This window comes from Myotis davidii, unplaced genomic scaffold (assembly GCF_000327345.1).
Source record: "Myotis davidii unplaced genomic scaffold, ASM32734v1 scaffold339, whole genome shotgun sequence".
Lineage (NCBI taxonomy): Eukaryota > Metazoa > Chordata > Mammalia > Chiroptera > Vespertilionidae > Myotis > Myotis davidii.
In genome coordinates this window covers 98,753-112,692 of record NW_006290778.1, presented here as the reverse complement: position 1 = coordinate 112,692, position 13,940 = coordinate 98,753, and the positions used below count along the sequence as shown (strand labels likewise).

Sequence of the window (13,940 nt, the reverse complement as noted above, 5' to 3'; positions counted from 1 at the left end):
GAAGAGCTGTAAACCTACTTTGCCCCACCCAGTATTTATGAGTATCATTATTTCAGAGCTTTGAGTCAAATTTCAGTTGTACAGAATATGTAGGACTTCTTAGGGAGAGTGGAAGAGAGAGGGAAAGACAGAGAGAAACATCCATGTAAGAGAAATACATCGATTGGTTGCTTCCTGCATGAGCCCAGACCAGGGCCCAGCCAGGGAGGAGCCTGCAACCAAGGTATGTGCTCTTGACTGGAATTGAACCTGGGACCCTTTGGTCCGAAGGCCCACACTCTATCCACTAAGCCAAATGGGCTGGGGCTAAATGTACACTTTGAAAAGTTAGTCTAGTCCTGGCTGGTGGGTGACTCAGTGGTTAGAACATAGGCCTGTGCACCCCAACGGTCTTGGGCTCCATTCCCAGTCAAGGGCAAGTACTTGGGTTTCAGGTTCCACACCTGGTCCAATAGGGGTGTGTGCCGGGAGGCAGCCAATCCATGTGTCTCTCTCACATGGATGTTTCTCTCTCTCTCTGTCTCTCCCCCTCCCTTCCACTCTCCCTAAAAATATCAATGGAAAAATATCCTCAGGTGAGGATTAACAACACAAAATAACAACAACAAGAAAACAACAATCAAAAACCCTATTTTTCGGCACCGGTGAGGTGGAGATGGCCCTGGTGAGGCTGAAATGGCCCCGGTGAGGCTGAGACGGCCCTAGTGGGGTTGCAACGGCCCCAGTGAGGTTGAAACGGACCCTCTGAGGTTGAGACGGCCCCGGTGAGGTTGAATTGGCCCCGGTGAGGCTGAGACGGCCCCTGGGAAGCTGAGAAAAATACCGCATGAACTCACTCATTTATGGATAATAAGGACCGTTATAGACTGATGAACAAAAATGGATACAGAGGCAGAGCAGCATTGAGCAGAATGTCAAACTACAGTGGGAAGCCTGGGGAGGGTTGGGGGGAGGGGTAGGAGATCAACCGAAGGGCTTGTATGCATGCATATGAGAATAACCAATGGACACAAGACACTGGGGGGTGGGGGAAGCCCGGGGAATGTCAAGGGGTGGGGGCGAAAAAGGAGACATGTGTAATACTCTTTGTAATACTTTAAGAAAAAAAAAAAAACCCCATTTTCCCTTACTAGTTCTACATTTATGTCTTTAAACCACCTGGGTTTGGGATTTACAGAGTCTGAGTTGGGAACCCAAATTTGTTTTCTTGGTGGCTTCACTGTCATTTAATCCAGCCTTCCCAGCGGGTCCGATCATTTACTATCAGAATAATGTCACTGATGTCCCATCAGCAGCAGCTGCCCAGGATCGCTTCATCCCACAGGTCCCACAGGCCCCTCTCCTGCGCGCTTCCCTTCCCTGGGGGCTGCTTCTCTCTGCGGGACCGGCTTCTCCTCTTGGGGGCGCCCTGCTCTCCGTCGGTCTTCCCACCTTCTCGCTTTTCCTCGCTCCCTGGCGCCCCCTCCGCCCTTCTCCCCTCCTCTCTGCAGGCCTCTCCCTCCGCACCACGCTTCTTCTGCCGCCGCTTTGCTCCGCGCTCCCGGCCGAGGTCGCCGCCCTCCTCCCCGGACCTTCTCCTCCGGCCTCGGTCCCGATGGTCCCGATCGCCGGCCTGATGCGCGCGCGGGCGGCCCTCCCGGAGGCGGCGGCCGGCAGCATCTCCGCCTCGTGCTGCGTGGGGGCCGGGGGTCCCGCCTCGCGCAGGTGGGCTTGGAAGCCACGCGTTTTTGAAGAAATAGTGGTTTTTCTGACCGTGGATTAGAGATTCCAGGCGTGGTGCGGGGCGATGGATCTTGGGCCATCGGGGTACCGGGCTGCCCACTGTTGTCAGCCTTGTGTGGGAACCCGGGAACGCGTGGGCGCTCCTCGAGGGGAGTCCGGGCTCCAGCACCGGGGGTTCGGGCGCAGTGCGGTGCCTCCCTCCGCACGCACAGCCCGCTGTCACCTTCTTAAAGCAGGTCTCTGGTCGCAACCCTCTGGCTTTCTGCCTCCTAATATAGTCTTCGAGTTCGTGCTGGAAAGCGTCGGAAGTCGCAGAGTTTTCCATTCTGTGGACTATGGATGAATCTCTGTTGGGAAGATGAAGGAAAAACCTTTCGGTTAAATGCATTATTTTACTATGAATGTATTTGCGATGAAAAGGCCAGGTTCTCAAATCCCTAGTGGAGATTATACTATGTTCTTATAGGTAAACACCATGTAGAGACATAATGCTGAAAATGAATATTTTTTTACACAGACTGAAAATAATAAAAGAAATGGACCAAGAAAATGAGTCTTAAGACACTGTAAATTTAGGACCTAGACATATATAATAAGTGTATAAGATTAATCAGTAGTTACCCTAGGGTTTGGGGATTATGGGTAATTTTAGTTTTTCTTAATTACACTTTGTGATTTGTTGTTGTTGTGGTTGCCATAAATACTATTACTTACGTAATAAAGATGAGAGCCGGGCTTGTGTGATCAGTGGTTGAGCATTAACCCATGAACCAAGAAATCCCTGGTTTGATCCCTGGTCAGGGCACATGCCCAGGTTGTGGGCTCGCTCCCCAGTGGGAAGCGTGCAGGAGGCAGCTGATCCAGGCCTCTCACCAACGTTTCTATCTCTCTATCCCTCTCCCTTCCTCTCTCTCTAAAAAATCAGTAAAAGCATATTTTTAACAAAATAAATAAATAAAAATAAGAAACTCAAGTCATTTTAAGAAAACAAAAATAGAATGTCAAGCAACTAAATTAAACTAAGAATCACTCATAAATTCTATAAAAACAGAACTGGCTGGTCCCTGTGCTTATGTGCCAAGAAGGAAATAGGGGTCACCGACATGCTCCCACTTACACATACATGATGTGTGTATGTATACATACTATTTATATGTCACTGTGTGTGTGTGTGTATATATATATATACACACACATATATATATTAATCTCATGACTGGGGTGAAAGAACAGAGGAAGATGCCATTTACTGTGTTAAAATCTGGACCTATTATTATTTGTTTTACAAATGAGGAAACTGAGTTACAGAATTTAAATAATACATTTAAGGTCACAACATTGAATAGCGAAGATTTGAACCCAGGCAAAGGAGGTTCAGAGCTTTGTGTAAACAACTCCGATAGTGATACCAGCCTTACAGGTGTGAGGACTAAAAGAGTGATTACAAATGCAGGGCTTGGAACAGTGCTGGGCACCAAGCAACCGGTCAGTGACTATTAGCTATTAATATTCTCCTGAGGACGCTGGAATGAGGGCCAGAAGCATTTAATGTGTAACTGGTGGTCTCTTCTGAGAAATTGTCTCCATTTTCCTTCATTGTTTTTATTAGTCTTCCCATTTAATCAAAACAAATACGTGTGTGTGCTAATTTTAAAAAAATTACAACAGCAATTGCAAAATCCATTTCTCTGATTCCACCCCCTAGAGCTAACTACTGGGTATACATATCATGGTGTTACTGCAGACTTTTATCTGGACTCTGACCCAGCAGCCAACAGGTGTGAGGTCAGATTGTACATTCTAGTTTGCAAGTCAGTTTTTCTTTCCAAATAATATATTTAGACCCATTTTGTGTTTCAGTGCATAAAGGATCTACCTCATTTTTAAGAGGGTTGCTTAGAGTATCTGGGCAGGTAAGGACCATGATTTAAAATAAAATAAAATAAAATAAAATCCTGCCCTAGCTGGTTTGGCTCGTGGATAGAGCATCAGCCTGCGAACTAAAGGGTCCTGGGTTGGGTTCCAGTCAAGGGCACATGACCAGGTTTTGGGCTTGATCCGCAGTCGGGGGCGTGCAGGAGGCAGCCGATCAGTGGTTCTCTCTCATCAATGATGTTTCTCTCTCTCTCTCCCTCCCCCTTCCCCTCCAAAATCATTAAAATGAATGAATGAATAAATAAATAACTAAACAAACCTCCTGCAAATTTAGGTTGCTCCTTTTTCAGCTCTGGCCAGCAAAGCAGCCGTGTTTTGCGTACACTGAGTATCCGAGGCCCATGTGGCTACATAGGGTGCCAGCTGAGAGGTGAGGCTTTGGAGCCAGGGTCTGGCCTGTCTGATCCTAAAACATCCTTCCATAAAGAGAACCTGAAGTTAGACTGAATTTGCCAGGAGAGTGGCTTAGTGTTTTGTTTTAAATATATTTTTATATTGATTTTAGAGAGGAAGAGAGAGGGAGAGATGGAAACATCAATGATGATAGAGAATCATTGATCTGCTGCCTCCTGTATGTCCCCTACTGGGGATCGAGCCCACAACACGGACATGTGTTCTGACAGGGAATTAAACCATGACCTCCTGCTTCATAGTTCAACTCCTAACCACTGAGCAACACTGGCTGGGCAGTGTAGAGGGTGTTTTGATTCTGGGTTCTGGGGAGGTGAAATGGAATTTTAGAGAGAACTCAGGTCACTTCCTGAATATGGAAGGCTGAGGAAGAGTCAAAAAGCAGACAGCGGAAGATCTGATCGTGCTAAATGGTGGCCAAGTGTCCAGAGTGCCGGCCAGAGAGGAAGGTGCCGGAATGCTAAGACAGGGCTCACCCACAGGTACCGGCTGGGGCTGGGTTTCAGCAACCCTGCTCCTGGTCCGCGTGCCTTTGGGCTGATGTTGATTGAAGCCAGGCCAGTTGCTTACTCATGTGTCAACTTGCATAACTGTCTTATTCTCTCAGGGTCGTCTGTTTCCTCATGTGCGGTGTACCTGTGGTGTGAGTTGCAAACTGGTGTGATATGTCATGTTCTCTGCCCACCCGCCCGTGACACATGTTCAGTGAGCATGTACCCTGAGCCAGGGGCTATGCTAGGTACGGGGCACATATGAGAACTACACAGAGGTATTCTCTGCTCTGGGGAAGCTTAGAGTCTAGTACAGCGATTTTCAACTTTTCATCCCATGGCACACATAAACTAACTACTGTCATTTTGTGGCACACCAAAAAAGGGTGTAATTGTGACTTATTCACATTGGATGGCCATTGTGTGTTGGCTGTTGTTGTTGCTTTAAAATCCGTTTTTATTGTTTTTGGAGAGAAGGGGGGAGAGAAAGAAACATCCATCAGTAGCCTCTTGCATGCCCCCTACTGGGGATGGAGCCTCGAAACCTGGGCATGTCCCTGCTCGGGAATCAAACCTGCGACCTCTTGGTGGTCATGGGACGGACACTCAACCAACTGAGCCACACCACGGGGCTGTTGTCCTTTTTTAACTTTGACAGTAAGGGAAAAGTGGTCAGTGCCCCTGGCTAAATAATCAGGTATTGCATGTTTTAAAAATTCTTGAGGCACACAAGTTGGGAATCACTGGTCTAGCGCGGTGGCCAGACAACGTACACCCCACTCAAATATGTAAAACCAGCGCGGCAAGTGCTGGTAAAGAGAGGAGAGGTCCAGGCTGTTTCACAGGGAGGAGGATGGGGGAGGGTGGTTAGAAATATTGTGAAATATCATTTAGCTCAGTGGTTCTCAACCTTCCTAATGCCGTGACCCTTTAATATAGTTCCTCATGTTGTGGTGACCTCCAACCATAAGGGTGGGGGATGGGGGAAGGGGTGTTGGGCAGTGTTCCTGTCCATCCCACCCATGCAGGCCCTGCTTAAATAGGGCTCAGGTTGGCAGAAAATCTACATACCGTCAAGCCGGGCCCATTCTGCCTACTAAACACCCTGGAATTTACTCCCTGTCGTCCATCCTCTCTGCCGCTTCCCCAGCCCAAGCCCCAGCTTCTCTCACCTGCGGCACAAGTCAGCCTTCATCCACTTTGACCCACCCTTCGAGCCATGCTCCAGGCAATAGCCAGAGGAATCTTTTAAAAGTCAATCTGATTATGTCTGCTCCAGCCAAGCCACTCATGTTTCTTATTGTTCTAGGATAGTTCTTACTGAGCCCCCAGGCCACCCGCATTTGGCCTCTACCTAAGTCCTCAGTCTCTTAGACCAGCCACAGTTGCCAATCCCCCCAATCCCCCCACCCCCCACATACACACTCCCGCTACGTTTTTCTAGCCTATTAAATCCAGGCTCCCTCCAGCCCTGGAACCTCAGCTCAGGTTGTTCCTGGTGTCTCTACCCCCAAGCCCTAGCTCATCAACTTCTACCCTTCATGTCTTCCAGGTTGTCACTTCCCGGCCTGCTCCCTCAGCCTGTCCCATGCCCCTCTCGCCTTTGTTTTCCTGGTTGGGATGCTCTGTGTTAAGAACACGGCCCACTAGAGAGTAGGAAGCAAACTTTGCAAAAAAATCCATCCAGTTGAAATCAAGTTCTCTAGGGCACTTCCTTCCGCTTGGGGCTCTCCTCCCAGAACCAGGAGGTTCCAGTCCATCTTTCTCCAAGGGAACTTGTGGGAAGTTTGGGGAGCTTGCTCTTCCTGCAGGCTCCCCATCTCCATTCAGACCAGAACACAGGAGATCACCCTGTACCCTTTCTTTCCCCACACCTCACAGGCAATGCCATCAGCAGGTCATGCCTACTTTACTCTCAAATGCATCCAGAATGGGGTCACTTCTCTCCACCAAACTGCTCCTGCAAGGGCCAGACCGCATCTCTGCTGCATCAGGGCCATCGCCTCTTAATGGTCTCCAGTCCCTGCGCTCCGAGTCAGTCCCAGTTCAGCAGCCCGGTCATCCTTGTCATGTGATATAATCCTGGCTAATGTCTGCTCAAAATTTACCAGGTTTCCTCTCTCACTCAGAAGGACGCTCAAATCTGCAAAGTGCCTACAAGGCCCAGACACTGTCCTACGGTCTTTGGTTCTTTTCTGACAACCTTCCTCTTACTTCTCCCTTCCAGACACACAGGCCTCCCAGCTGGATGGGAACATGCAGGCACATCTCGGCCTCATGGCTTTTGTACTTCTCCACCCTTGAGCCTGCAAAGCTGTTTACCTATTCATCCCCACTGGAGACTACTCGCCTCCCTACACCTCTTCTCCCAACCCCTGGGACACCCTATGCCCATTCCCTGCTGTAGTTTTTCTCCATGGCTTACCACCACCTAACAGTGCGCTGAGATGTTAAAATGCTGATTCTGATTCAGTGAGTCTGGGGCAGGGCCCGAGATTCTGCCTTTTACCAAACTCCCAAGGGATGTGAGTAGCAAGGATCAAAGATACAATCTAATTTTAAAATTGGGTCTATTTCACCCTGGCTGGGTGGCTCAGTTGATTAGACCATCACCTCAATATGCCACAATTGCCAGTTTGATCTCCAGTCAGGGCATATCAAATAATGAATGCATGAGTAAGTGGGATTGAAGCATAGTAACCTCCATCTTGTGTAAAAACTGCTGTTTTAACCCTGCTATTTTGGCTTCTGTAAACGCTTTCTTGCTTAAATAATAGGAAAAATAAGACTGCTCCCATTCCAGAGAGGCCATAAACTATGTCCCAGACAGAGTTGTCAGTGCTGGCGCCAGGCCAGGCCTTGAGATATGGTCTCATGGCCCTGTCCCAGCACACAGGCCTTCTTTCTCAGAAGGTCTGGAAGTCTCACTCCAAATTTGGAAGACAAAGGACTGAAAAAAGTATAAACAGAGTTTCCTCCATGTTTTTTGCTTAGACTTTGGAGACAATATTCCTCTAAGCCCACTGGTATATTAAAGGACTCCAAAATTTGGCTTTTTAAGGTGTCTCATGTTGGCTCACTGATTTACAATATAACAGAATAACAAATGATGTCTCTCTCTGTCTCTCCCTCCTTCCCTCCCCCTCTCTTCCTAAAAATAAATTTTAAAAAAATTGGTCTACTTTATATTTTATCTCAGTAGAATATAAGTTCCTCACCAAGCAGAGATTCCTCATTCACCGCTGTATCCTCAACACATCAAATTTTGCTTAACACCAAGTAGATGCTTAATATGTACTTGCTGAATAAACAAACAGGTAAAGAGAGGCCCTGACCTCCCCTCTACCTGTGCAGGTCCACTAGGAACCTCAGACCCAAGGGGTTCTACCTGCCGCAGCCATATCCCTACCCAACCTCTTCCTGTTCACACATAGCCATCCTCCCTGCCGAATAGCCCTCCGAATGCCACCAAACCTTAGAGCAAAAGAGAAACATGCTTGGTTGACCTCTTACCTGGAATCACCACTATGCCCTAGTTTATGAAAGAATTTCCCCAAACAGATGGAACCCTCACCTCTTCAAGCCCACAGGTCTTTGGGGTTGTGTAAGTGGAAGTCGGGTGGGCCCACAGAGAGCAGATGTTCACTGGCTAGAACCTCAGAAGGAAGTGAGGTGCCTCATTTCACGTGGAAGCTACACTCTGGGCTCCAGGAGAAGAATCCCAACTTCCTTCCTGCTCAGACTTCTCCAGCCTGCCCTGGGAGCAGGGAAGCAGGAGGGCACGCCCTTTTCTTTGTCTCTGGATTTTGGATTTCAGCACACTTCCAGGCTCTAGGGCAGTGGTTCCCAAACTTATTTGGCCTACCGCCCCCTTTCCAGAAAAAATATTACTCAGCACCCCCTGGAAATTAATTTTTAAAAAATTTTAATAGCAATTAAACAGAAAGATATATGTATTAATGTTTCTACCTTTTTCGTAAAATGTAGTAAAGAAAGGTGTAAATTAGAAACATTGAAGTTTGAAATTATGAAACTATTTATTGAACTCAGAATAGAAAGGTAATACAAAAAAGGTTAAAACAAATGCACCTGTGGCCATCACAGCCCCCCTGGATCGCTGCAGCGCCCACCAGGGGGCGGTAGCGCCCACTTTGGGAATCACCGCTCTAGGGAGAAACAAATCCAATGAGTTTTAAGGTGATTTGGGGACAGTTAAGCTCATCACCCTTATAACCCTTAGGACGGAGGACCCAGTGCACTCCTTCCCTCCAGGGAGCACACTGGAGCCTTTCCCTCCTTCTCCCCTTACCATCCCCCGCCCCCTCTGCAGGGCACATTACCATTAGCTTCCTCACTCCTAAGCTCCTATAGCCCTTCATGTGCCTCCATAACTTGTCTCCTAAGCCCATTTCATCTAGGAATTACTTCTTCTACCTCTATGATTTACCCAATAAATGTTCTCTTACAGTTTGGGTCTTGTTTCTGAATTCCTTCCTAGAGAGAACCCAAGTACCGAGGTTGCTGAACCCAGGTTTGGTCTTGTGCTGGGCTGCATATCTGGTGCTTTGGCCAGACGGGTCATGCTGTGCTGTCTGTTCCTAAAACACATAGATAGGAAGGTACTGACATCAGGCCAGGCCTTGAGATATGGTCTCATGGCCCCTTCCCGGCACTCTGTACTCTCTGTTCCTAGACCACACAGATAGGAAGGTAGTCACTGTATGATGCTATACTGTGTCGGGAACTAATTATGTAAACAAGGCTTTGTAACTAACTTTGTGGTTTTTGCAAATAAAAATGCCGTAACTCTTGCAGTCAGCACTGCAGTTCAGCCTCTGCTTCAGCAGGGTGCTGTGACTGTAGTCAGCTGGCCAGCTTAATAAAGGCTCTTAAATTTAAATTCTGAGTCGGTGGTCTATCTTGCTGAGTGAACCCATAACAGTCTGACCCCACCTGTCAAACACCTGGTTCCGTTCCCACTGCCTACGACAAATTTAATTATTAGGCCAGCCAGAGAACCCAGAAGGGAAGAAAGGAAAAGTTGCCCCCCCCCCAGATGGTGAGCCATCTGGGAAGCTTCACTGGCTGGGTCCTGCTGCTCCAGGGCTGCAGAGCGGTCCTGGGACCTGACGAACACTGGCAGAAAGAATTCTTACCATACCAGTCTCCTGGACCCTCTGTGTGCGGTCTGGTGGAAGTGAGAGGGGTGAGAGTTCTTTTTCTAAATTCAGATTAGCAGAGAATATTTGTTTTTCTAGTGTTAATGTGCTTTATGTTAACTTGATTGTTAGACCAGCTGAAGAACCTAGAAGGGTAGAAGGAGAAATTTTCTTCCCCCACATAGACATCCGACTTCATTTGTTTTCCCATATGTATTTATTTATTTTATTCTAATTTTGTTTTCCCATATTTATTGAAAAGTCTGCCTTCCTCAGTGCTCTGAAGTGCTATCTTTGTTACTAATCAAATGCCCACCTGTTCATGGTCCTGCTTCTGGGTTCTGTTGTATCTTTGCATCACACCCAATATCCCTCTGTCTTAATTACTAGGGTTTAATAATAGGTCTTTATTATTTATTTATTATTGATTTCAGAGAGGAAGAGAGGGAGAGAGAGATAGAAACATCAATGATGAGAAAAACCATTGATCAGCTGCTTTCTACATGCCCCCTACCAGGGATGGTACCTGCAACCTGGACATGTGCCCTTGACTGGAATCAAACCTGGGACCCTTCAGTCTGCACGCCAACATTCTGTCCACTGAGCCAACTGGATAGGGCTTATAAAATAGTAAGAAGCTAGGAAAATTCCAGGACAAGTGTAACAGGGACTCTAGCAGTTTGCAGTAACCTAGTAAATCCTATCTTTCCTAAACCAGGGACACTTAAGGGTAGTTGTCCTCCCCAACCGAGAGTAAATAGCTTAAATCACCCTACTCAACGAGGCAGATAACAGAAATCCAATTAAGTGCCATTGCTAACCACACCCAAGGACAGACAAATTAAGAAAATAAATCTCATTTTGGTACATCAGCATGCAGCTGATGAATATGCTATTGATTCGTCCCTAAACACCCAACCGTTAAAACACCTGAAAACAAGTCCCAGGGCGCTCTCCCCCTCCAGGGAGCAAGCCCTCCTGTGCCATTCCCTTCCACTCTTCTTCCCCCACTGGCACCTGTCCCCTAACCCAGTGGTTGGTAAACTGCAGCCCCTTGAGTGTGGCTCTTCCATAAAATACCACGTGCGGGTGTGCATGTACAGTGCGATCGAAACTTTGTGGCCACACTCAAGGGGCCAAAAACCTGCATGTGGCTCGTGAGCTGCAGTTTGCCGACCACTGCCCTAACCTCTAAGGCAGTGGTTCTCAACCTTCCTAATGCCGCGACCCTTTAATACAGTTCCTCATGTTGTGGTGACCCCAACCATAAAATTATTTTCGTTGCTACTTCATAACTGTAATTTTGCTAGTTATGAATTGTAATGTAAATATGAGATATGCAGGATGTATTTTCATTGTTACAAATTGAACATAATTAAAGCATACTGATTAATCACAAAAAAATATGTAATTATATATGTGTTTTCCGATGTCTTAGGCGACCCCTGTGAAAGGGTCGTTCGACCCCCAAAGGGGTCACGATCCACAGGTTGAGAACCACTGCTTTAAGGGACCCCATGAGACTCAAAACCAGGGGAGCAACGGGCAGTGGCGGCTCATCCCAGGCTAACTCCCTGGACCTGTCTCCAAGGCCCCCTTCTCTGATTTCCCAGTCATCCAGAGCAGCCCAGCCTAGCTCTCCTGTTGCTTCCTCTATGCCCTGCCTTGTTTCACAGTCCTAAGTATGATTTCGCTGTGTTCAATACCTTCCTGCTTGCTTTTCTATGCTTTGTCTCTTGATTGAAATCTTTCCCTCAAGGACCAAGGTCTTTGTGTCTCCCCAGTAATAGTTTTCCTTACTAGATTGCCAGTTTATTATAACTCAGGAGCCTGAGCTGGTTTGGCTCAGTGGATAGTGTTGGCCCGGCCCGTGGACTGAAGGGTCTTGGGTTCAATTCCGGTCAAGGGCACATACTTTGGTTGCAGGCTCTATCCCTGGCCCCAGTCAGGGTGCTTTCGGAAGACAACCAATCAATGGAGCATTTATAAGCCAAAGATACACCTTTCTCACTTACTTTGTACGTTGTTTGTTAATGACAATATGCAAAACAGTTGTGGGTGTGTGTACAAAAGGCTGTTGGCTTAGTTTGGCAATACATCGCGTGTTCTGGATGATCAGACCTGGGCAGTAACTCCAAGACAGCTTTGAACTTTTAAAAAAATATTTTTGTATTGATATTTTAGAGAGAAGGGAGAAAGAGAGACAAAAACATCCATCAGAAAGAAACATTAACATGGATGGGCTGCCTCCTGTACCGCCCGCCCTGCGTACCCCCCAACCCTCCGCCCAGGAATTGAGCCCTAAACCCAGGCATGTGCCCTGATCAGGAATCGAACTGGTGACCTCATGGTGCATGGGCTGATGCTCAACCACTGAGCCTCACCAGCCGGGCAGTTTTGAACTTTGTAATCTGACAACTTGGTTTTGAATTCCAGTTGTACACTTATAAGTTATATATGGTAGGTTTGTCAGAGAAGATGGCAGCAGTAATTCTCCCTCCCTGTGTCCACTCCTTGGGCAGCCCCCTCACATACTGTGGGGCTTGGCCTTATGCCCTGCTTTGGCCAAAGGGACAACAGCAAATGTGGTACAAGCTAGATGTGGAAAGTGCCTGTGCTTGCCCTCAAGCAGCACAGGAACTCAGCCACCGTGTACAAGCCCCTCGGAGTAACGAGAGATTTGCGGCATGTTCCCATCACCCAGCTGACGTTGAACTCCTCCTTCCACCCGCACCCCCAGATACTAGGCCCCTTGGACATCCATATCCACTGAGTCAACCCAGAAAACTCACAAAATCGTGAAAAATAAACATTTTATTTTTATTTATTTGTAAATATATATATATATTTTAATATATATTTTATTGATTTTTTTACAGAGAGGAAGAGAGAGGGATAGAGAGTTAGAAACATTGATGAGAGAGATGCATTGATCAGCTGCTCCCTACACTCTGGGGATGTGTGCCCACAACCAAGGTACATGCCCTTGACCGGAATTGAACCTGGGACCTTTCAGTCTGCAGGCCGGCCCTCTATCCATTGAGCCAAACCGGTTAGGGCTGTAAATATATTTTTATTGATTTCAGATAGGGAGAAAGAGATAGAAACATCGATGAGAGATAATTATTGATTGGCTGCCTCCTGCACGCCCCCTACTGGGGTTGGAGACCACAACCAGGCATGTGCACTTGACTGGAATCGAACCTGGGACTCTTCAGTCCTCAGGCCTGCACTCTATCCACTGAACCAAACTGGCTAGGGCAATGTCTGCTGTTTTAAATCGTAAGTAGTTAGATGGTTTATGAGGCAGCCAAAGTGTAGTTATACACTACATGATTTTAGGTGCGTTTCTTAGTTGCTCAGTCTTTCTCATCCGTAATACGGAGATATTATGTAATATCTGTATATATATTTATATTTATATATATAGTTACAGTGGTGCTGGCACAGCATAAATACTCAACATAATAGACAAGCTCTGCAGGCTGGAATGGTTCTGCCCTCAGGCTGGGCACACTGCTTAGTATTTTGTGAGCAATCTAAAAGCTAAGAAAGCATGTGAAAGAACTGGAAGGATGGGGGAGCAGTGGCCAAGGCAGGAAGTTGCCCGATCAAGGTGATAGCACACTCAGGACATTGGTTCTCAACCTTGGCTGCACATTAGAATCACCTGGGAATCGTTTTAAAATCCTGATTTCTGGGCCTCATCCTCCGGAAATTCTGTTTCTTTGTTACTAATGTCGTGGCCCCATCCCATAACAAAGAAACAGAATTTCCGGAGGATGAGGCCAGAAATCAGGATTTTAAAAAGATTCCCAGGTGATTCTAATGTTCAGTCAAGGTTGAGAACCACTGACTTAGGAGGGAGGGGCGGAGAACTCCCCACTGTGCTATCTCCCCTGGATATGGCTGAGGCAGGGGCAGTCAATAACTGAGCTGGCTCCTCCAGGAGCGCAGGTAAATAAAAGGACGACCCTCACAGGCGGGACGGATACCCAGCTGTATCCCGGATTGCCTGGAGACCAGAATTCATAGCAACAGCTGTTAGGTGGCCCTGGTTTGGCAGGCACTGAACATTGTTGTACATTTCATCTCCACAGCCACCATAAAGGAAGCTGCATTGCTCTGGCCATTTTACACGGAGGGATGCTGAAGCTCAGAGATTACATGGGAGCCTAATCGTCGCCTTCCAAGTCTGAAGTTGGAACCTGCCCCTTTAAGG

At 47.2% G+C, this 13,940-nt stretch overlaps 1 protein-coding gene across 1 annotated transcript; it reads right to left on the bottom strand.

Annotated features, from left to right (window-relative positions):
* Positions 1–1,288: 1,288 nt before the first annotated feature.
* On the bottom strand, positions 1,289–2,047 carry LOC102765209 (zinc finger matrin-type protein 1). Its single transcript, XM_006764009.1, has one exon. The coding sequence runs from the start codon at positions 2,045–2,047 to the stop codon at positions 1,289–1,291; it is 759 nt and encodes a 252-aa protein (XP_006764072.1).
* Between the last annotated feature and the right edge of the window lie 11,893 nt (positions 2,048–13,940).